This window comes from Myotis nattereri, assembly GCF_964212035.1.
Source record: "Myotis nattereri genome assembly, chromosome: 19".
NCBI classification, from domain to species: domain Eukaryota; kingdom Metazoa; phylum Chordata; class Mammalia; order Chiroptera; family Vespertilionidae; genus Myotis; species Myotis nattereri.
This window is the reverse complement of record NC_138095.1, coordinates 12,873,927-12,897,022: the sequence shown is the minus strand read 5'-3', so window position 1 is coordinate 12,897,022 and position 23,096 is coordinate 12,873,927. Positions and strand designations below refer to the sequence as shown.

Below are 23,096 nucleotides of genomic sequence, written 5' to 3'. Positions count from 1 at the left end.
GCAGGCCCCTCTACCCCACACCCACATATCAGAACTTACCCTGGGCTCCTGGGGCCTCAGGTCTTGCCTGAGTCATGTGAACGCCCCTAGGAAATATGGGGAGAACTGTCTGCACAGTCTGTGGTCAGGAGCAGGCAGGGCACCCCCAAATCATGAGAGCCCACCAGAGCCTCTTGGGATGGGAGAGGCAGTTCTCAGTAGAAAAGTGTGGCCTGCCTATGCCTGTTATGTGAGGTTTTGGAGAGCGAATTCCAGTCCTGCCTCCCCAGACCACCTCCAGTGAGCTCCTTTGGGCTTGAACATGATCGCATGTGTATTGCATATTACAGCACAGGGTGTGGAGAGGGCTAGGCAGCAGTTGTCCCTAAACCCTCTCCTCAACTCCTGAAATCCTTGCTTTGTACTGGTTTGTGCTGGGAGCTTCTGAGGGCAGCGATGTGGGGGTCCCGTCTGTGCTGGCACCTATCGCAGGCTGTGCAGAGGAGCACCCGAGTTGTTGGAGGAATGCCCGAAGGAGGGAGAGGCAAAGGGAGAAGCCATAGGAGCCATGTGGGAGTGGCCCGGCCAGTCCATTGATGACCAGGAGTGACCATGTCCTTTCTCAGTCTCTCTCTGCAGCCCTTCAGCTACCCGGTCTGCACCCCTGAAGGCGTCGTCTTTGACTTGCTGTGAGTTCTCCCTTGACTTTTGAGCTAACAAACGGGGTGAGGTGGTTGATATCTGCTCAGGTAGGGGATGTGGGGCCAACTGGAGGGTTAATGGTTCCAGGCGGTACAAGCCAGGCCACGCTGAGGTCCTGGGGCTTCGGGGGTCCTGGGCAGGTCTCTTGGGGACCCAGGAGGGACTGCCAGGGCCTCAGAGATGAAGCAGCAATGCTGCTGTGACCCCTGGCAGGCAGCTTTGTTGGCAGGTGCTACTGTCTTCCTGGAGTGGCATTGACACCCCTCCCACCCCCCAAGCGAGGTCCCAGTGTTCTAGTTGCCACTCATGTACTTGTTTTGGAATGTTAATGAACTAAACTTTTTCACTTTATGAAAGTCATAATTAGGGTGCATACTTTTCAGTGCTGTGTTTTGAAGCATTATGCTCAGTCTTATGTTCCAACATAAGCCAGCTTATATACTTTTCTCACATTTCAGACTTATTTTAGAAAAATTGTAAAACATTTCAAAGGAAAAATTTACCATAATCACACTATCTGGGGTAACTACTGTCAGTATTTATACTCATCTTATTTTTTTAAAAAAAAATATATTTTATTGATTTTTTACAGAGAGGAAGGGAGAGGGATAGAGAGTTAGAAACATCCATCAGCTGACTCCTGCACACCCCCCACTGGGGATGTGCCTGCAACCAAGGCACATGCCCCTGACCAGAATCGAACCAGGACCCTTCAGTCCACAGGCCGACGCTCTAGCCACTGAGCCAAACTGGTCAGGGCTATACTCATCTTTTTCTGTGCGCTTATTTGTGGTAACATGGTTGAGATAATACCATGAAGGTAGTTCTAGATCCATTCTTTACTCAGTCATTTTCCCCCATGTCATTAAGAATTCTCTGGAAATTATAATTTTGATGATGGTCCAGTATCTCATTTTATGGACGTATCAGCATTTGTGTACATCTTTGTTTGCTACTTTGTGTTGTTTATATATAACTGTAGTAAAAACCCTGAATATACTCTGAACCACGTTTCCAGAAATAGCCCCTGCTTCCTTTGATGAGGCAAGGCGCCCCTCTCCTTGGCTTCTGCCCCAGAAGTGAACGGAGCAAAGCCCTTTCGCAGCGGTCCCAGAAGCAGCCTCCTGGCTGTGCCGTACCTGCCCGTCACGCTGATGCTCTCTGTTCTCTTCCCTTCAGGAACATCCTTCCTTGGCTTAAGAAGTACGGGACCAACCCCAGCAACGGCGAGGTAAGGGTCGTGCAGGAGTTTAAGTGATGCCCGTGAACGCTGTCCTGTCGCCTGTCCTTTGATTCTGTGGTTTTCATATACACGCAGGCGCAGTAGAGGACGACTGGTGGGGCACAGTGAGGGACTGTGCTTCTCTCTGTACACACATTCCTTTCCAGAAATGTTTCCTACACGCACACACGTGTGTACAGGTGTACATCTTTGCTTGGGCCATGGGTGCGCTCTCAGGCGTGAACTCCTCGGTACCTTGCTTTCGCATCCCGCAGTGTGTTGGGGATCCGAGTTTGTCAGTGCATAAAGCCCTGCCTTGTTCTGTGGTGGCTGTGTGTGCCCTCGTGCGGGGTTACTGCAGGGATTTGAAGTCACCTGCTGTTGCAAACAGTGGTCAGGGCCGCCTTGGGGCATGCTTCTTTGGGCATACACATGACTGTCGTCCTGGGACTGCTGGGTCATGGGGTGGAAGCATTTTCTGTTTTGGTAGCTACTGGCAAATTTCTTTCCAGAATTGTACCATTTTATTTTTTGTGTTTTAATGTTTTTAAAAATATATTTTTATTAATTTCAGAGAAGAAGTGAGAGGGGAGAGAGAGAGAGAAACATCAATGATGAGAGAGAAACATTGATTGGCTGCCTCCTGCATGCCCTCTACTGGAAATCGAGCCTGTAACCCTGGCATGTGCCCTTGACCAGAATCGAACCTGGGACCCTTCAGTGCGCAGGCTGACACTCTATCCACTGAGCCAAAGCAGCTAGGGCTGTTTTTATTGATTTTTATAGAGAGAGGAAGGGGGAGCGATAGACAGGTAGAAACATCGATGAGAGAGGAACATCATCGAATGGCTGCCTCCAGCATGCCCCCTACTGGGGGATGGAGCCCACAACCCAGGCATGTGCCCTGACCAGGAATTGAACCAGCAACTTCTTGATTCCTGGATCAGCACTCAACCACTGAGCCACACTGGCCAAGTGAGAAGGGCTATCTTATCTGGTGGGAGCAGCCTTGCAGCAAGCACCCCATCATCTGTCCTGGAGTCTAATGCTCACCTGCACAGGTGTGTGGGAGTAGTTGAATAGAAGAGGAAAGCATGAAGCCAGGTGTGTGGCTGGTGGACTGGCCACTGTAGGAGAGGGAGGACACAGGGTTGGAGGTTGGCTCAGAGGCCCAGTCCTGGAACACCCACCAGTGTCTTCTTCGGGCCCTGGGTAGCAGGGCTGGGCCCACCCCACCTGGGTGGCAGTGGCTACAGGGACATGAGCCCTGAGTCAGGTGCTCCCAAGGGGCAGCTTTACCTGTCCCATGGTCTGTCTGCAGCCCCCTTCAGTACCCCAGCTGAGGCCCACCCCCCAGGGCTGCTGCTTTCCTCTGGCTGCCTGGACTTTGTTTTATTGTGACGTTTCCTATAGAAGGGGCAAACTGTAGACACACAGAAATGCTAAAAGTGGAGCATCCCGCCGGGCCTGGGTGGTTGAGTTGGTTGGAGTGCCGTCCCACACACCAGGAAGGTTTGGGGTTTGGTCCCTGATCAGGGCATGTGTGGGAGGCAACTGGTGGATGTTTCTCTCTGTAGAATCAATAGACATATCCTGGGTGAGGATTAAACAAAAATAGAGGATCCCATCACAACTGCTCTTAGCATTTGAGTATATTTATTCCTTTTCCCCTAGTTTTAAAAATATTTTATCTTTCTTAAATAGTTACACAACAGAAGAATAAGGTGAACACCATCCAGCTGGAAAAAAAATACATTTGTGTTTTTTTAATCCTCACCCAAGGCTATTTTTTTCTCCATTGATTATTAGAGAGACTGGCAGGGAAGAAGAGAGGAAGGGGGAGACAGAAAGAAACATCGATGTGAGAGAGACACATAGATTGGTTGCCTCCTGCCCACGCCCCAATCAGGGCCGGGGATCACACCTGCAACCCAGGTACGTGCTCTTGACTGGGACCGAACCCGTGACCCTTTGGTGCAGGGGCCAACGCTCTAACCACTGAGAACACTGGCCAAGACAAAATAATTCAATTTCAGAAATAACCTGTGCTTGCCATGAAACTGTGTAAACATCACAGAGTATAAACAAACCTGCCCCTCAGGCCCGGCCTCCAGGCTGGATGTCAGCCCCTTTGCTGGGGCCGGTTTGCTGGCTCAGAGGCTGGGCTTCCACTGTGCAGCCCCTTATCTAGGTTAATCCCTTTGTCCTGGGGCCCTAGGTCAGCACCTGTGCCTTTTCCTTGTCTGAAGGCTCGGATGGTCAGACTCTTCCGGTCTGTCTGTGTCCTCTAGCCTCAGCAGTTCTTCATGTCAGCCACTTATTATTATTAATTATGAATTCTACTTCTTCCAGAAACTGGACGGGCGGTCCCTGATTAAACTGAACTTTGCAAAGAACAGTGAAGGTAAGAGGGTCTCTTACAGCCAACTCAGGGACTGGCCTACAGAACCTGGCTGTGGCCTCACGCTAAAGTCTCTGCACAACCAGTCATTCCCTCTGATCAGGCTGGACACTTGCTTTTAATTTCTCAAAGAGGCAACATAATTTTTTCCTTTTTATCATTTTTTTTTTTTATCCTCACCTGAGGATATTTTTCTGTTGATTTTTAGAGAGTGAGGAGAGGAGGGGGAGGGGGGAAAGAGAGAGAGAGAGAGAGCAACATAGATGTGAGAGAGACACATAGATTGGTTGCCTCCTGCACATACCCCAACCGGGGCCAGAGATTGAACCTGCAACCAAGGTACATGCCCTTGACTGGGAATCGAACCCTCAACCCTTCAGTGCATAGCCCAATGCTCTAACCACTGAGAAAAACCCGCCAGGGCTAACATTTTTTTTCTTTTCTTTTTTTAAAATATATTTTTATTGATTTCAGAGAGGAAGAGGGAGGGAAAGAGAGATAAAAACATCAATAATGAGAGAGCATCATTGATTGGCTGCCTCCTGCACACACCACAATGGGGATTGAGCCCACAACCTGGGCATGTGCCCTGACTGGGAATCGAAGCTCAACCACTGAGCTTCGCCGGATGGGCTAACACAATTTTTTCTTAAAGGTCCAGGTAGTTTTTAAAGCTGAGGGTGGAGGAGTAAAACCTTGGGTTTTGGGTATTTCTTCCCACGAAGGCAGTTGGGCCATGGGGGCCTCTGGAGGCCTTGTGGGCACAGATGGGCCCCGTGTCTCTGGTCTGCTCATGGCTGGAGGCAGAAGCTGCGCAGGCTGAGAGGCCCAGGGCAAGCAGCTGGGCAGGGGTGTGTGGATCTGACAGATTTGTTGGGTGGCTCTTGGGCTGAGCTCCTCGCCACTGGTCATAAAGCCCAGCCCAGCCAGGACCCTCCTGCTTTATATGCCACACTCCCTCTCACTGGCCAGATGCCCTCGCTGAGGCAGCCCGAGGGCACTGGTCTTGCTCTGGGTTCTCGGTTGGCCTGGCGTGGTTCTCTTGGCCTGTGCAGTGCATGGTCAAGGCTGGTGTCCATGCTCACTGGGTGTATCCATTCTAGGGAGATGTTGAAGTAGCTGAGGCCCGTCTGACGCTCTCTCTGACCCCAGAGCCTGGCCCATAGTAGATGCTGGTTCATAGTGATGAGTGAACAGGCCTTGGGAAAACAGAAGCGTAGCAATGCAGGAACAGTCCCTGGGGTTCGGGAGCTCCGCCCTGAGTGTTGTGGGCCTCCTTGCTCAGAAATCAGCGGAAGTGGGGAGGTCTATAGTGTATCTCATTCAGCAACTATTTACTGAGTGCCTGCTTAGGTGATATTTATTTATTTATTTAAAAATTATATGTATGTGTATATTCTTAATCACCCAAGGATATTTCTCCTTTGATATTTATTATTATTTAAAAATATATTTTTATTGATTTCAGAGAGGAAGGGAGAGGGAGATAGAAACATCAATGATGAGAGAGAATTGATAGCTGCCTCCTGCACACCCCCTACTGGGGATCAAGCCTGCAACCTGGGCCCTGATTAGTAATCAAATCAGTGACCTTTTGGTTCCTGGGTTGTTGCTCAACTGCTGAGCCACACCCGCTGGGCTCCATTGATTTTTAGAAAGATTGGAAGAGAGGGGGAAAGACAGAAATTATAAATGTGAGAGAAACACATTGGTTGCCTCCTGCATGAGCCCCAACCAGAGCCTGGGCCAGGGAGGAGCCTGCAGCCGAGGTATGTGTCCTTGACCGGAATTGAACCTGGGACCCTTCAATCCGCAGGCCAACATCCACTGAGCCAAACCACCTAGGGCTAAAATATACTTTTGTTGATTTCAGAGAAGAAGGGAGAGGGAGAGAGAGAGAGAAATATCAGTGATGAGAGTCATTGATCGGCTGCCTCCTGCACACCCCACACTGAGGATCTGGCCTGCAACCCAGGCAAGCACCTCTACAGGGAATCAAACCATGACTTTCTAGTTCATAGGTCAATGCTCAACCACTGAGCCATGCTGGCCAGGCTGCTTAGGTGATTTTAAAACAAATTTGAGACATTGTATCATTTCATGGTTAAATACTTAAGTTTGAAAAATAAGGGCTTAAAAAATAGTTATCACAGTACTATTCTAACTACTCTAACATCTAAAAAATTAGCAAGAATTCCTTAAAATTATTGACTGTCCAGCCAGTGATCAAATTTCCAGAACGCGGTCATAATTATTTTTGTATAATTTTCAAATCAAGATTTTTAAAAAGTCCACACAAATAGGTAGTTGATAATCTCTAACTCTCGTAATCTAGAAGTCATCCTCCTCGCCTTTTTGCAGTTTATTTGTTGTGACTTATTTGGACAGGCTCCTGGCTACCTGTAGGGAGTTGGTGGGGTAGGGGAGTAGCAGGAGTTTGTTGCAATATCCTGGCGACAGTGTGAGGGACGTGGCAGTGTCTGCAGTGGAGAAGGAGGCCAGGGCAATGTTGCCAGTGGTGGCCTGGGGCTGATGAGGCAGATACCTCCGAGGAAGGCCATGTGGGGATTGGAGGAGGGGGGTTAAGCAGCTGGCCGGCCCACTGGGCCCCACTGGGCATACTGGGGCAGGCTTCTGCCTTCTCCGGTTCTCTGACTTTGGGCCTTTCTCTGGTCCCTCTGCATGCCTCCTCCCTAGAGAAGTACCACTGTCCAGTGCTGTACACCGTGTTCACCAACAACACCCACATCGTGGCCATCAGGACCACCGGCAACGTCTATGCCTACGAGGTAGGTTCTTGGGAACTGTGTCCCCTGCCGGCTCTTTAGGGGTCTGCTCCTGGGAACCCTGGCCTTTCCCTGTGGGGCCGACACTCTGAGAGCCATCAGCACAGCCTAGAAAAGGCAGGCCTTCCTGTGGCCACTGGACCTGGCCTCTGGGAAGTTCTTTTGTACCCAGGGGTCTTCCCCACAGTCGTCTTCAGCAGACTCGCTGATCAGGCCCTGGGAGGGACCCTGTGCTCTGAGGGCTCTCCAGGGCTTCGAGGGGGTCTTGAGCCCCCCAGTTCCTGGCGGAGTTCCCAAGAGGAGCAGATGTAGCTGATGGGCAGGTGTGGGGAGAGGAGGCCCTGGTTTTCCCACCTGTCCTCCAGGTGTGCCAGCAGAGTACAGACGGCAGGGCTGTGGGCTCCACGTAGCAGGGAGGCCTCTCAGCTGTTTTCATGCCTGTCCCTGGCTGCTGGCAGGGTTCAGGTGGCCAGCGTGGCTCTAGAGGCTCTCGGGTGACACCTTGCCCGAGTGCATGGATTTCAGGGGCTTGATACAGATGGGTGGCCTCGCCGAACCTGTTTGCTGATGTGTAAGACGTGTCACGAGAGAGTCCTGTGAGGAACCTTGCTCAGAGGGTAATCTTCAAGTTTCTGGGGCTCAACAAGCTTCCCCCTCAGGGGCAGGGCCATGGCTCTGAGCCCGTGGGGGGTGCCTGGTAGTTCTGTCCTTTTCCTCACGCTGGATGGTGCCGTCGTCCGGGCGGGCGGGGACAGGCACGGTAACAGCCGCTTCCTCCTGGCCACAGGCAGTGGAGCAGCTCAATATCAAGGCCAAGAACTTCCGAGACCTGCTGACGGACGAGCCCTTCTCCCGGCAGGACATCATCACCCTCCAGGTGCGGTCCCTTCCCCTGTGCTCTCGGGGGGGGGCCACGAGAACCTTGGCATAGCTGCCTCTGCCAGCCCCACCTCTCCACCCGGGGTCAGTGGCTTCCTCCTTGCTCCTTGTCTGGCTGAGGTTCCCAGCTGCCACTGACAGTGCCCCCACCCCCTGCCCTCCTTACACTCGGTCACATGGGCCTTCGCACACACCGCTTCCTCAGTCTGGTTCCCACATCTCCTCTGATGCCTCTCCCTGCTGTCAGGGCCCCCCGAGCCATCTCGGTACAGAGTGGCCTCTTTGCAGGCCTGGGCTCTCCACCCGCCCTCTTGAGAGTGGGGGCAGGTGTGTGCTCAGCATTGGGCACAGGGCACCCCTGTGGTGTCAGAGAATCCTGGGTGAGTTCATGAAAAACACAGACTTAGAAAGTGTTTTAGGAGTGACTTAGAGGAGTATGATCCCTTCTGTGGCTTGTCCCATTCTAATTGGAGGTCAGTGCACATTCCTTCCAAGGGAGTGGGCTTGCTGTCCCCAGGGCCCGAGCTCTGTGGGGTCTGTGTTTGGCAGCCAAGCTGAAGGGAGTACGGGGCAGCATGTGGGAGGCCTGGAGGTGGGCACGGCATATCTGCCCACCTTCCTTCGAGAAGACCCGTCCGTCTTGTGGCTGCCTCACAGCAAGGGATGCTTGTCGGCCTTGTGCCAGAGAGATGCAGAGGTAGTTTGGGGAGCAGCCAGCCATTTGTTCCAGTTTCCACCCCACTTCTGCTCATGGCCCTGCCCGGGGCAGAGCCCTCTCCCTGGCTCCCTGTTCTCTGTTCGACCCCCAGGCTTCTGTGCAGTCCTCCTGGCCCCAGGACCCTCATGCCACTCACCTATCCTTTGCTGCCTGTGGCAGCCACATGGCCACAGCCCGGGATCCGGCTGGACTCATTCCACGTGCTCTTTTTGCCCTAGGACCCTACAAATTTGGACAAATTCAACGTCTCCAACTTCTTTCACGTTAAGAATAACATGAAAATAACTGACCCAGGTATGAACATCCAGCGGTGGTCTGGGTGCCAGTGGTTGGGGGAAATAGGTCCATGCTCGCTGGCCAAAGCCTCCGCCCTCCTGGGATCAGAGTCTTGATTGAGCTGAGGCAAGTTTGGAATTTCTCAAGCTGGCATTCAGCTTCTCCTGCGCTGAGATTGGCAGAACCACCCTGGCCCAGGCCTGCCCACAGGGCCTGATGTGGTGGGTGTCCGCTAGGCCTTAGGCCTGAGTGCCCACAGCCTTCTTGAGGAGAGGCCCATACACCTGGTCCTCCCCTCTCAAGACTCAGCTCCAGGGCCTTCGGGCTGCTTTCTCGGCCAGGCCCTCAGGTGCCTGGATGGGGCCGTCTTTGCTCCTTAGAAGTTGTCTCTGTTCTCACTACAGGGACAGGAGGTTAGGCAGGTAGGTGGGTACTGCTCAGCTAGCTGGTCAGCACCACTGTGGTGCTGTGGTTTGGGCTGTGTCTGAACTCTGTTGGGACCAAGGCTGGGCCAGGGACAGAGACCATAGCCGACTCCAGCAGAAGCCGTGGCGGGTGGCGCTGCCCTTCTGGGCTGTTCCTTCACTCTCTCCCTACACGACCTCCCTGGGTTTGCAGCGACTACGAGGATGTCACTGTGATGGAGGCTTGGCCTGTGTTCTGGTCGGGGACCTGCTGGGGTAGCCAGCTCTGGCCTTTTTCCCATCACGCACATCTGGGGACATTCCTGGGGCTCAGCTGCTCAGGCCAGCATGCTGTTTTGTAGATGAAGAAAAGGCCAAACAGGACCCATCTTATTATTTGAAAAATACCAATGCCGAGACCCGAGAAACACTGCAGGAGCTCTACAAGGAGTTCAAGGGGGACGAGGTCCTGGCGGCCACCATGAAAGTCCCAGAGAAGAAGAAGGTGGACAAGCTGAATGCGGTGAGTAGGTGGCGGGGCGCGCAGCTGCCAGCTCAAGCCACCTGCCCATCGGAGCGCCTAGGAGTGGTCCTGGGATACAGTCGGAGGGGAAGCAGCTGGGACCCCAGGGCCAAGGCGCCCCTGGGGGCCCAGAGGACAGCGGCACTGAGGAGCTGGAGCTGACAGATGTGCTGGGAGCCGTGCAGGGAAGGTGGCCCCCAGCCATGTAGGGTCTGTTTCTTTTTTATATATATATTTTTATTGATTTCAGCAAGGAAGGGAGAGAGATAGAAACATCAGTGATGAGAATCATTGGTCAGCTGCCTCCTGCGTGCCCCCTCCTGGGGACAGACCCCACAACCTGGGCACGTGCCCTTGACTGGAATCAAACCCAGGACCCTTCAGTCCGCAGGCTGACACTCCATCCACTGAGCCAAACCAGCTAGGGCAGCCGTGGGCAAACTACGGCCCTTGGGCCGGATCCGGCCCGTTTGAAATGAATAAAACTAAAAAAAAAAAAAGGACCGTACCCTTTTATGTAATGATGTTTACTTTGAATTTATATTAGTTCACACAAACACTCCATCCATGCTTTTGTTCCGGCCCTCCCGTCCAGTTTAAGAACCCATTGTGGCCCTCGAGTCAAAAAGTTTGCCCACCCCTGGGCTAGGGCCATGTAGGATCTATTTCATGCTCTGGCCCAAGCTGGGGCCCTGGGACAGACATGCTCGGTGGACAGTGCCTGGGGGCTTTGTTGCTACCACGTGACACAGTAGCCTCAGGCATGCAGGTCTGTGGGAGGGGATGTCCCGTGGGGTGCCCAGAGCAAACCCAGGGAGAGAAGGCGGGGTGCTTCAGGGGTGCCGTAGTGCTGAGGTAGGGACAAGTGGTGCGGTGCCCGTCCCTCCTGGGCAGTCAGGCTTCCTTCTTACAATACCCAGTAGTTGGCTCTGAGGCCCTCTCTTGGCAGTGATGGCACCAGGGTTTGTGCCCTGGTCTGTCAGGCCCCAAAGCTGCCTCTTCCCCTCTTCATTTTGGAGAGCTGGGGCTGTGGCGGTGGGGAGGTGGGGCTCTGAGGCTCCCTCCTTAAAGAAGTATTCAGGAAAATTTGCAAAAGAAAAGTTTGTTGTTCATAATTCCCCCACTCTCACACAAGCTCTTAGCATTTGGTGTGCTTCCTTCTGATGGGGAGAAGTCCCTCTTTGTTTTCCCTTCTGCCTAGGATGAAAAATATTTATTGGGGCTTATGTTTTCCTGAATAAAAATGTGTTTATTGTAGACACTGAAAACTTTTTTAAAACATTTTTTAATTGATTTTAGAGAAGAAGGGAGAGGGAAACATCAGTGATGAGAATCATCAATCAGCTGCCTCCTGCACGCCCCCTACTGGGGAACAAGCCCACACAACCCGGGCATGTGCCCTTGATCAGAATTGAACCTGGGACCCTTCAGTCCGCAGGCTGACGCTCTATCCACTGAGCCAAACCGGCTTGGGCGACACTGAAAACTTTTAAAAGGAAAATAGGGGCCCTCGTTCCTTGAGGCCTTAGGGAAAGGCCAATTCGGGCTGGGCCACCCTGTCCCCAGGAGGTTCCTGGTGTATCTTTGGGTGGTGGCCACGGACGCCTTCCTGGAGGAGAGGCACGAGCAGGGGCCTAAGCTGCTCCCATGTCCTCAGCCTCCGGGCCTCCCAGGCGCTGCTGACGGGCCCACATGGTTTTCTCCGCAGGCCCACTATTCCACTGGGAAGGTTAGCGCCTCCTTCACCTCCACCGCCATGGTTCCAGAGACCACCCACGAAGCAGGTAGCTGCCTCCCCTCCTCTGTCACCAGTGCTGCCACATGATGGCTGAGGCGGGTGCCCTGCCTCCCTGTCCTCAGCATCGCTCCGTGGCGTCTGGGTTTTGTGGGCTCTTAGCTCAGGAATGGCCAGGAGACGGGCCCTTTTGAAGGTGTGTTTGCGTCTGCAATGGGGGTGCTGTAGTCAGGGCTAGGCCTGCAGCAGGAACCCTCCCCATGCTGTGTCCTGCCTGTGAGGGAGCCCCCCACCTTTTCCTCTTCCCAGGCTGCCCGTGGGCATCTTAGCCCTCCAAACAAGCTCTCTTCTTCTTGTATGTTCAGTGGGTCAGGTCCCCAGCCCTCTCATCTCCACCCCCCTCCTGCCCTGGGTCCCGGCCTTCCCAGCGTCCCCGCCATAACTGCTGAGCCTCCCCGTGCTCAGCCAGGGCACAACCTTGAGCTTTCCTTGGAACATGGAATTTTCCAGGCCTCGTGCCTGGTGTGGGTTGCGGGTCTTCAGGGCAAGCGAAGGCACAGAGCTTGGGCCTCTGCTTGATTGCAGCTGCCATTGACGAGGACGTGCTGCGCTACCAGTTTGTGAAGAAGAAGGGCTACGTGCGGCTGCACACCAACAGGGGCGACCTCAACCTGGAGCTGCACTGCGACATGGTGGGTGTGGCCGCCGTCCCCCCTGCCCAGGGTCGTCCCAGGTCTGAAGCATGGAGCTGCACTCTGGGTGTGCTCGTAGTGGAAAATTCTGTCCTCTAGGGCTGTGCCCACTGCCCTCCCCAGAAGGGACCCTGTCAGCGTGTGCTGCGTTTCCTCGGCCCACCTGGGCGGTGGACACACACCTGACACACACAACCACGCACACACCACGCACAGCACACACACAGACCACCCCCTCACCCTCACCCCCGCTGCTCTGCTGGCATCTCCCTGTGGCCCTCGCGCTCAGGCTGGACGGCTTGGACCTTACTGTGTTCACGCTGGGCGCTAACCCTCTTCCACTGCGTGGGCAGGGCTTGGGGCTGCTTCATGCCTCACGGAAGTACCTGGCTTATTTTGCAGACACCAAAAACCTGCGAAAACTTCATCAAGCTCTGCAAGAAGCAGTATTACGATGGCACCATCTTCCACAGGTCCATCCGGAATTTCGTGGTGAGTGACCTGGGTCAGTGCTGGCCTCTGGGGCCAGATGCCTCCTAGAGGTGACTTCTGCCATATGTGGGAGCCCCTCTCAGGGGCAGGGAAACAGCAGACTCACCCCTTGAGCACCCAGCCTGGCCACACTGGGCTTGTGCAGAGACGGGCCCTGGGAGGGCCTCTGTCCTCACCAAGAGCTCAGACCCCCCTATGTCCATCTGGCCGGTGGGGAGTTGCTTCCGAGTGGGGGCTGTGGAAGGGCCGGCAGGGCCGCAGGCATGGCTTGCTCACTGGCTTTTGTTCTTGCAGATCCAGGGAGGTGACCCCACTGGCACAGGCACGGGTAGGTACTGGTACTGGGGTTCCCTGGGCAGCTTTGGCCGCCCCATCGGCCGTGAGGGGGTAGGTGGGTGGGACATGCTGAGTTCCAGATGCGGCGTTAGGTGATCTTGGGCATGTCCCTATTTTCTCATTTTGAGACGGAGGGGAGCATGTTGCCTCCTCCACAGGCCTCCGGGCACCCACCTTTTTTTAAAAAAATATTTTTTACAGAGAAGAAGGGAGAGGGATAGAGAGTTAGAAACATCGATTCAGCTGACTCCTACACATCCCCCTACTGGGGATGTGCCCGCAACCAAGGTACATGCCCTTAACTGGAATCGAACCCGGGACCCTTTGGTCCGAAGGCCAGCGCTCTATCCACCGAGCCAAACCGGTCAGGGCCGGGCACCCATCTTTGTCAGTGGACAAGGGGTGCTCAGGGCCCACAGCAGAGAGAGGTTATCCCCCCAGTCCCAGATGTCTGGCTGCCCTCCCAAAGCTCCCACCCCCCAGCTTGTCAGCTGCTGGGGCCCAGGCCCACTCCCTCGCCCGCGTGGGTAAGCAGTAACAGCATGTGGCCTTCACCCTTTACTTCATTCTCAGGGCCGGACCCCACGTAGGGGCTTCAAGGGCCCTGGGGGCTGGTGATGAGGGGCCCTCAGGGCCAGGGCTGCCCTCCAAGGTACCCCTGCCCCAGACCAGTCCCAGCAGTGCCCCTGAGACTCAGCATAGATTTCTGGAGCTGGGCTGCGTCCTGCTGGCTGCACTCAGCTAGGCCCCCGCCGTTCTTGCTGCCAACTGTGCTCCTTTCTCTTCCAGGTGGGGAGTCTTACTGGGGAAAACCCTTCAAAGATGAGTTCCGGCCCAACCTCTCACACACTGGCCGGGGCATCCTCAGCATGGCCAACTCGGGGCCCAACACCAACAAGTCTCAGTTGTGAGTTGCTGGGTGGCTAGCGGAGGGGCCGGGGAAGGGCTCGGGCTCCCTGCAGGTTCCCCCTCAGCCCTGCCCTGAATCCAACCAGGAACGTGTGCAGCGTCCCCACTGGGGAGATGGTGACCTGCTCACGGGCACCGTAGCCTTCCACCAAGTCTGCCGTTAGCGTTGTCCACAAGCCTCTGAGTGGCTCCGTGCACTGTAACCAGCCTTGGAACACTTTTTGCCTTCATGTCTTGTCTGATCTCTTCTTCCATCTTTTACTTTTAACCTTTCAGCTTGTTGAAGTTTTAGGGCTTTTTAAGGCACATACCTAGATACTGGTTTAATTCAACCTGAGAATCTTAAGTACGTACTTTACTTTCCAGTTATACTGCTAATATCTTTGTGCTTTCTGATGAACCTTTTTAAATATTTTTATTTCTTCCTCTCCCCTTGCTCCTGGTTTGGAAGTTAGATGTTTTACTTCTAGCCTTAAATCAGTTAAGTCTAAAGTTACTAGTTCATATCTACCTCACTCCCAGACAAGACCCTTCCAGTCACCCCTCTCACCATCCATGTTAGTGTAGTTGGGAATTTAATTCCACCCATTAAAAACATTTTTTTAACCCATTTGTTGATTTTAGAGAGAGGAAGGGAGGGGGGAAGAGAGAAACATAGATTTGTTCCATTTGTCTATGCATTCATTGGTTGATTCTTATAAGTACCCTGAAATTGAACTGGCAACCCTGATTATATCAGGATGATGCTCTAACCAACTAGCAACCCAGCCAGGGCCTAATTCCGCCCATTTTTAAAAAGTTATCTTTATTATTGACAGTGTTACAGATGTCCCCTTTTTAATTCCACCCATTTTTATGGAACATTGGAAGTGAGCTGATCTAGGTCAGTGTTGCTGTATGTGCACCTGCGTCTCTGTCTTGACTTCCTGTCCTGCTCGTTGCCCCTTCCTGCTGGTTCAGAGTCCTTGGTCCTTTAGTCTCTCAGTGGACGGTCTCTGGTCTTCTACTTGCGCTGTCTCCAGGGCAGCCTCTGCCTCTGGGCTCTGGACACAGTGTCCGGTGGGAGGTTGGCAGTGGCCGGGCCTGAACCTCCACTGCCCCTTCCTGGCGGCCGTGCACTGGGATTCCTCCCGAGTGGCCAGAGGCCCCAGTCGCCTGGTGGCACCTTGGTTGACAGCCTGCCCTAGGCAGGCAGGCAAGGGACTGTACTGTGCATACAGTGAGCAGGCGCGGGGCAGGGCGTGTGTGGCCTGGTTTGTGCCCAGCGGCCGTGGGGAAGCTCACTCCTCCTGACCTCCCTGTTCTCCTTCCCAGCTTTATCACCTTCCGCTCCTGCGCTTACCTCGACAAGAAGCACACCATCTTTGGGCGGTAAGAGAAGTTGCTGCGTGAGGTCGGGGCTGTTGGGAGGGCGGGCTCCTTCCCCAGCTGGAGCCTCTCGCTGCCTTTCCCGCGGCCTGGCCCTGCTGAGGTCGCAGCCGTGCAGGACGGGGACTTGGGGCTTCTGTGTTGGGCAGGGGACCTTGGCTAGGAAGAGCGCAGCTGCAGCCCTGCCTGGTGGCTGTCCTGCCCGGTCAGCCCCTCGGGTTCTCCTTTGGAGACCCCCAATCACAGGTCTGGGCACCTCCTTTCTCTCCATCCTGGGAAGGCCCAGGTGGAATTTCCAGCTTTGTGGCCTTACGGTCTCTGTCTCACTCCTCAGCTTTGTGGTGGTAGCAGAGCAGCCACAGACAGTGGAAGCAACAGGGCTGTGTCCTAATAAAGCCTCACCTCTCAGGCCCCTCCTGTCCTGGCCCACAGTCCTGTGCTGGCCCGCTGGTCTTCCTGAATCTGTCTGCGCCCTCGCCTGTGAGGCCAGCATGGGCCTGCAGCCCCTCTTCCTGGCATGCTATGGGGACTTGGCCTTTGGGGGTGCCCTGAGCAGGGCATATTCAGAGGCACCCTTCCCTCTGCTGCAGGGTTGTCGGGGGCTTTGACACACTAACAGCCATGGAGAATGTGGAGAGTGATCCCAAAACTGACCGCCCTAAGGTATGTGCCCCGGGAGAACAGAGGGGCTGCTCCTCAGGCTCAGCGGGCAGTTGTGGGGTCCTGTCTCCTGCCAGCCCTGCTCACGGCTCCCTCTGCTGTAGGAGGAGATCCGCATCGACTCCACCACGGTGTTTGTGGACCCCTACGAGGAGGCTGATGTTCAGGTGAGGAGTGTCTGGCCACAGGGGGAGGGCTTCGGGGAATCCTATCCAGCCCGAGGGGCTCCGGGTCAGCCACATCCCTGCTCCACCACAGATTGCCGAGGAGCGGAAGAAGACACAGCTCGCGGAGGCAGCCCCCGAGAGCACAGTGAAGAAAAGCCAGTCCAAGTCAGGGAACCAGGGCCCCCCAACCTACCGCCAGGGGGTGGGCAAGTACATCAACCCTGCAGCCACGTGAGTGGGGTGGGAGCTGGTGTCCATTCCCAGGGTGCGTCCATGAGCTTACCGATCTGGGATTGAGCCGTGAGCGGGAGCTGGGAGGCTTGGTGTAGCTGAAGCGATCAGATGCGGGTGGGGGTGATGTGGAACGCCTGGCCCCCACAGCAGCTGGCGCCCGGCTCTTCTCTCCCCAGGAAACGTGCGGCTGATGAGGAACCATCCACCAGCGCAGCTGTCCCCGTGGCCAAGAAGAAGCCCAGTGGAGGTTTCAAGGACTTCAGCGCATGGTAGCAGCAGGCCTGCTGCTCGGACCCAGGTAGGGACGCGGTGCTGGTTTCCACACCCCGAGGTTTCTGCCCGCCTAGGCCAGCCCTTGCCTGTTGCTTGGGTTCCCTTTCCTGTCCCAGGAGCCCAGTGTCCTGGCCCCAGCCAGAGCCCACGTCTGGGACCTCTGGGTCTGGGTTTGGGAAGAAGAGCTGTTGTCTCCTGTCCCAGTTTTCTTACCATCACCTCCCACTTCCGTCATCTTCTTGGGACTATTTTTGCTCCATGTGGCCTCCCGACCAGCGGCCTCACCCCGAACCTTGTTAGAGTCTGACCTGGAGGCGGGGCTCTGAGGTCTGTGTCCACGGGGGCTTCTGATGCCAGTGATTTGAGGACCCTGGACTAGAACCTAGATGTTACTTCCAAAAACCTTTCTGCCCCCTCTTGCTTGGGCTTGCTGGGTCCAGCTCAGCAAGGACCATGGGCAGTCACAGCCATGCCCAAGGCACGCCTGCTCTGGGTTCTACCCCAGGACTGCCCACCTTCTGTCTCAGGCTGGTGACAAGACCACACCTGGGTGAGGGCAGCTGGCTCCTGTTGGACGTGCAGAAGGCCCCATCCAGCTAGTGTGCGCATGCCCCCACCTCCTTCCACCCTCAGGGCCCATCCTTGTACTCAAACCTGGCCGCCAGTCCCAGCTCTTAGGACTCTCGGGCAGCCACACCAGCATTTCCTAACTTAAGAGTCCCTTCCCTGACCCTGTTTTTCCAAAAAGCTTCCTCTTACCCACCCACCCTTGTTTTCTGTTCCTTCTGCAGCCTGTGCCCGCCCGCTTCCCTTCTCCTGACCTTGACACTACCTCAGCTCTCCTGAAGTGCCTGCTTCAGAAGCCGGGGACAGCTGCCTCCTCCCGGGAGCCGTCTCCTCTACCCTGGGGCTCCAAAAGATCCCTGTTCCCCTCACATCTCTTCTCAAGGCTAAGGTCCTTGGGTCGGCACAGCCCACCACCTCCTCCCGCTCAGCACGCTGAAGTTCTAACTCCGTTTCATCCTTGGTTTCTCACCCCAAACCTCAATTCCGTCAGTAAGTCTTGACAGTTCTTCCAGAATGCACCTGGCTCTTCTCCCAGCTCTGATGCTCAACACCAGGCCCAAACCCGGTGTCTCACCTGCCTCCTCCTCTGGCCCTCGTGCACGGCCACACCGACGCTGAGTCACCTTCCCACAGCTGCTGACCTGACGGCTCTCCGCTGTGCCCGTCCCTCTGTGGTCTCCCTGCCCGTCAGCTGTCTAGCTCCTCTGCACCTTCAGTCGCAGTGGTCCCTCGCTTCTTCACGACCCCTTCACACCACCCTCCGAGCTACAGATGTCTGCGAACTCACTCGGGAAAGGCTGTTTGCACCCGCGCGGTCTCCGAGAGCCTGGCAGACCCAGGAGGCGGCAGGCAGGTGGGTGTGTGACAGCACAGGGCCCGGCTGCCTCTGGAGGAGACCCTGTGCTCCCGTGGGAGCGGTGTGGCCCCAGGGCCTGTCCCTCAGCAGCAGAGCCAAGCACCTGCTACTGCAAAGGAGACGCTGGACATGGAAGCTTTATTTCTGAACCTCACACGGACACAGAGGCGGGGAGGCTGTGTGCTCGCGCTGGCAGTCCAGCTCCGAGGGGGGCCTCCGGGCTAGGCCAGGCTGCAGCCCCACGGAGCGGCTCCCAGGTCGGCCCAGAGCCTTTGACAAATGAGGTTTACATTCTGTAGGTTACTTTGGAGCTTACATTGTAGTTTTCCAGAAATTAAAAGCACTTGGATTTTTTAAGTACCTGGTGAGGTCATCAGGTAAATTAAAGGACTTTTGAAAAATTCCCATTTCTGATCCTTGCTAATATCTGACAGATGCCATCAAGAATAAGTGTTAAGGTATAAAAATACTATATATGTATATACAAAACGGCAACAAGACTAAACCACATTTCTAAAGCAAATGTACTGAGCCAGAGGACACAGCACAGTTTTAAGTTAAATGCATTTGTAATCCTGGCATCACCTCCCACTCAGGGAAAAAATAGTTTAAATAACTTAAAAGTCGGGATGACATTTGCTGTTTCGGAATTTGAGAGGGTGGAACATACCAGCACAGAGTTGTGGCTCGTGCATGTCCTTCCCTGAAGTCAGCTCAGTTCATTTGGTTTCAGAAGGAGCTTGGGTTTTGCAGACCAACAAAAAAGTGGTGAGAATATTTGTATCAATTATATAAAAAAACAAAAAGGCATAAGACCAAGAAAAAGGTTTTGATGCCATCAAATATACGATACAAAACCAAAGTGCTCAAATTGAAGGAGCAGTAAAATTGCCCAGAACATATAAAAGCTTTAAATAGAAGTTTAGTATGTACAAAACCGGTCGGGAGAATTTTAGATTCAGTTGCAGCAAAGACCTGGAGACACGCAGGAGCCGCTGCCCTGGCCCAGCGGTAGGGGCACGGCGCCGCCCACGTTCCTGGTCCGCGGAGCCTCGGGTGCAGCGGAGGCTTGTGGAGGAACAAAACGAGAAGGGCGTGTCCATCTCGGCCAGGTCTGCACCACAAGGACTCAGGGAAGGCTCCCTCAGTCCCTCCACGTTTCCCCTAAGGACCGAGCTGCAGGTGTGGGCGGTTTCACGTGCCAGCGCGAGCACGAAGCGTCTTCAGGTTTCCCACTGCTCGCTGCACAGCAAACCCTACCTTGGCTACGCGGCCGGGCCGGTCAGCCTAGATCTTTGGACACCAGCTGGAGCACTGCGAGTGCAGAGGCTGCCACAGCGGCACCAGGACCTTCCTTCAGCCCAAGATGCACGGCAGAGGCTCCTCGGCCCTAACCCGCCCTGCTCTCCGGCTGCCACGCTCCCCGCGTCCCAAGGCTTCGAGACTCGTGCAGAGATGGTCCCAAAAGGGAAGCTCCAGGTGAGCAGCCGAACCAGAACCGGGCAGGGAGCCCAGTGCCTGCACGGCCACGGCTCTGGGCTCGGGAGGCTGGGGTCGGGGCAGGGGCTCATGCTCGCTGCCACTGGACTAACCTCGCCTACAGGCTGAGAAGCACCTGGGCACACGGCTCTCTCCCTGCTCCCCGGGGCCCTTTTCCTGCCCGTGGTGCCGGGATCCAGTGAGCCTCACACCACGGCGACCACACAGGCCTCCCCGCACACCTGGAGCAGCAGGCTGGCCCACAGGCTGGATTCGGGTTAGAACATTGAAACAAAACTTATTTGGGAACATTTCTGATCTAAATTCTTTACAAATTGGCCAAAACCCGTGCAGTGCCCACTCCTCCAGAAGCAGGGCTGGGTCAAAACTGAAAACATGTGGCGGCTACTCAGGACCGAGGACACTGCGCAGGCCCTTCTGGGACAGCCCGTGGGGCAGCCTATGGGGCAGCCCGTGGGGCAGCCCGTGGGACAGCCCGTGGGGCAGCCTGTGGGGCAGCCCGGCAGGGCAGGGCGACCCGCTGGGCAAGCCAAACATCTCATTATAACGTTTAAACCTGTCTTGCAACTTTAACCTTTTCTGAAAACATTAAAAACAATCTACCAAATCTCAAGTTTGAAAGTTTATCCTGTTAGTTCCGGCCTCTTTCATATGCAAAAATAATTATTTTTCTTCAAGTACATCAGAGTAGAAAAGGAAGTCGGATTTACTCAGTCCAGTGTGTTAAACTAGTGCTCCATGGACCAGCTGCTCCGTGCCTGCCTCACGTCAGCCCCACCTCCGGAGCCTGGTCCGGGACCTGGCCCTGGCACAGCTGCGCCCGCAGGCCCTGGGTCAGTCTTTGCCAACAACTGGTTCACTTGATTCCTAGATAAGGAGGCTATTGGCTTAAATAAACAGGATGTTCCATTGAACACATTTCTCTATTTCTAGCTCACCTAAAATGTGATCAGTGGTATCTTCTGGTTTTGAACAAGGCTAAGAAAAACACCCTTCATGTACAGATTTGACTGCTTCTGGAATATTCTGAAATGAGCACTGTGACTTAACAGCTCATTTGCAAGAGAAATAACCAATTTGTAATTTTGCAAATTAGGAAAAAAGTGGGCTATAACACTGTCCTAAACGACAGGGGTGAACCTGCTCTAAAGGCCCTGTCCCCATGGTCTGTAGATTCGGCTCGTTTCTGTCAGCTGTCAAAGAGCAGCCAAACTTGATCTTAAAGTCACAGGTTCTAGACGGTATCAACTAGACAGGTAAGCCACCAGCTGGTTAGTTCTTCCTCTAGGATTGGAGCCACTAGAAAAGGGTCGCCGGAACGTCTCTGAAACGACCACACACAGGAAGAGGACACAGACTGAACGGAGCCTTACCCACGGGAACGGCCGGCAGAGGCAGGCTTGCAAGGTCCAAGTTCAAGAAATAGTCATCCAGGGCGCTCCTGTGTTTCCATTCCAATAAAGTCTCTCGCCAAACAGGATTCGGAAGAGAACAGGAAGCCTTCGCTTTACTCCCAGCCATTGTCTTTGATCATGTGGGCAAGCTCAATGATGAATTTCCCTTCCTTATATTTCTGACTGCTTTCAAAGGCGTGTTCCTTGGGGAGAAAGTAGAAACAGAAGGTTTCAGGAAAGACTGTTTCATTCTCAACTTCGCTGCACTCTGAGCAGAGAAAGTAAGTGAGTCTCCCCAGACGTCCCCTGCACGGGCTCATGGCGGGGGTCTGTCTCGGGTGACAAGCCCATTGAGGGCAGCACAGGGCTGCTGTGCCTGTGGCATCAGGTTACAGTTAAACTTGTAGGGAAACAGGAATTCCGATTTGTTAACTGAGCACCTGCCATGTGCAGGGCAATTTGGGAGGAGGAAGAGGAGCGAGATGCTCCTTCCAGGGACTCCAGGCAAGAGGAGGGCGCAGGTGACTGCACTGGGAGCCCGGGCATAGTTCAGAGATGCTGTAGGGAGCGAAGGCCCTTTGTTGGGGGCCGGGGTGGTCAGGGATGGAATGGGCCAAGCAGGGGGACGGACGGGGGAATGTGCAGGCCTCACTAAGCTCTCCTCTGTGCTGGGCACTGTGTCTCCTCATATCTGATGGGGACGTGGGACACAGCAACGATCGAGAATTCCAGGAGGGAGAGCCGTGCCCTGACGAAGAAAACCAGGATGGCATGCAGGAGGCAGCGATCAATCATTCTCATCATTGATGCTTCTACCTCTCTCTTCCTCTCCCCTTCTCTCTGAAAGCAATAAAAACATTCTAAAAAATCAACTCTTGCCCGGCCAGCATGGCTCAGTGGTTGAGCATCGACCTATGAACCAGGAGGTCATGGTTCGATTCCAGGTCAGGGCACATGCCTGGGTTGCGGGCTTGATCCCCAGTCCAGGGGGCATATGCAGGAGGCAGCCGATCAATGATTCTCACCATTGATGTTTCTCTCTCTCCCTCTCTTTCTCTCTGAAATCAATAAAAATATATATTTAAAAGAAAAATGAACTCTGATAGGATTACACTTCCGGGGGAGATCTACGTATTTGCAAATTCTGTTTCCATTTGTAAATGTCTTATTTATCGTAGTACATCTGTGTGTTCTCTGGAATGTCAGAACAAGGTGGTCACTCACGTATTTCCACCCGAGCGTGGTTTTGCAGTTCTCACAGTAGATGTCTGCGACGGCGTGCAGGCCGGTGAGAAGGACCCTCTCCTCGGCAGGGCCGCAGCCCACGTTCACCCTGCAGGAGGGAGCAGCCGGTGCTGGAGACCTGCCCCCTGAGGCCTTCCCACCCCCCGCACCACCACCCCCGACCCCCCCAAGAAGGACCACCCCCTTGGTGGTGATTTCTTGAGGCAGTTGGTCACCAGACAGGCAGCAATGTTTGTAACTGCCCGCCTCCCCCAGCCCTGCCCACCACCACCTCTCAGGAGAAGGCACCACCTTTTATCTCCCCAGGACGGGCCAGGCTCTGGGAGGTAGCACAGTGCTGCTGTAGCAACACTCAACCCCCCCACCCCCAAACGGGAAGGAAACCACAGCATGTGTGCAGACTGATCCCTCAGAACCGCATGCCTTCCCGAAACTCTCAAGACGAGAGAGAATTCTTTAAGATCATGTAGGAGACACCGGTCATTCTAGCCCAGGGGTGGGCAAACTTTTTGACTCGAGGGCCACAATGGGTTCTTAAACTGGACCGGAGGCCGGCACAAAAGCATGGATGGAGTGTTTGTGTGAACTAATGTAAATTCAAAGTAAACATCATGACATAAAAGGGGACGGTCTTTTTTTTTTTTTAGTTTTATGGGCCGTAGTTTGCCCACGGCTGGGCTAGGCACTGGGAGCACTGAACTCCAGCACCGAGTGCTTCAACAGGCACCGACGCGACCCCTGGGATCGGGCACCGAGCACAGCAGCCCCCGGCCGAGTG

The 23,096-nt window shown here is 54.5% G+C and overlaps 2 protein-coding genes across 4 annotated transcripts in view; one reads left to right on the top strand and one right to left on the bottom strand.

The window, feature by feature from the left end:
• PPIL2 (peptidylprolyl isomerase like 2) overlaps window positions 1–18,582 on the top strand; it is a 32,493-nt gene extending 13,911 nt beyond the window's left edge. The window contains exons 4-22 of the mRNA XM_081113579.1: window positions 606–668; window positions 1,861–1,912; window positions 4,256–4,307; window positions 7,002–7,093; window positions 7,878–7,967; window positions 8,906–8,981; window positions 9,730–9,890; window positions 11,599–11,674; window positions 12,211–12,317; window positions 12,720–12,809; window positions 13,104–13,137; window positions 13,935–14,052; window positions 15,369–15,425; window positions 16,013–16,085; window positions 16,187–16,249; window positions 16,341–16,480; window positions 16,660–16,781; window positions 17,548–17,812; window positions 17,957–18,582. Coding sequence (XP_080969705.1) covers window positions 606–668; window positions 1,861–1,912; window positions 4,256–4,307; window positions 7,002–7,093; window positions 7,878–7,967; window positions 8,906–8,981; window positions 9,730–9,890; window positions 11,599–11,674; window positions 12,211–12,317; window positions 12,720–12,809; window positions 13,104–13,137; window positions 13,935–14,052; window positions 15,369–15,425; window positions 16,013–16,085; window positions 16,187–16,249; window positions 16,341–16,480; window positions 16,660–16,756 — 1,441 coding nt within the window. The 3' untranslated portion in view covers window positions 16,757–16,781; window positions 17,548–17,812; window positions 17,957–18,582. The remainder of the gene's footprint in view (window positions 1–605; window positions 669–1,860; window positions 1,913–4,255; window positions 4,308–7,001; window positions 7,094–7,877; window positions 7,968–8,905; window positions 8,982–9,729; window positions 9,891–11,598; window positions 11,675–12,210; window positions 12,318–12,719; window positions 12,810–13,103; window positions 13,138–13,934; window positions 14,053–15,368; window positions 15,426–16,012; window positions 16,086–16,186; window positions 16,250–16,340; window positions 16,481–16,659; window positions 16,782–17,547; window positions 17,813–17,956) is intronic.
• The window catches only part of YPEL1 (yippee like 1), a 29,429-nt gene continuing 16,740 nt past the window's right edge, over window positions 10,408–23,096 (bottom strand). For 2 of the 3 annotated variants that reach the window (XM_081113580.1, XM_081113581.1), the window contains 3 exons: window positions 22,298–22,406; window positions 21,053–21,276; window positions 19,084–19,247 (listed from right to left, as the gene is read on the bottom strand). In XM_081113580.1, coding sequence (XP_080969706.1) covers window positions 21,187–21,276; window positions 22,298–22,406 — 199 coding nt within the window. In that variant the 3' untranslated portion in view covers window positions 19,084–19,247; window positions 21,053–21,186. Of the gene's footprint in view, window positions 13,320–19,083; window positions 19,248–21,052; window positions 21,277–22,297; window positions 22,407–23,096 lie in introns of those variants that run through there. The other variant, XM_081113582.1, reaches the window with a different exon arrangement.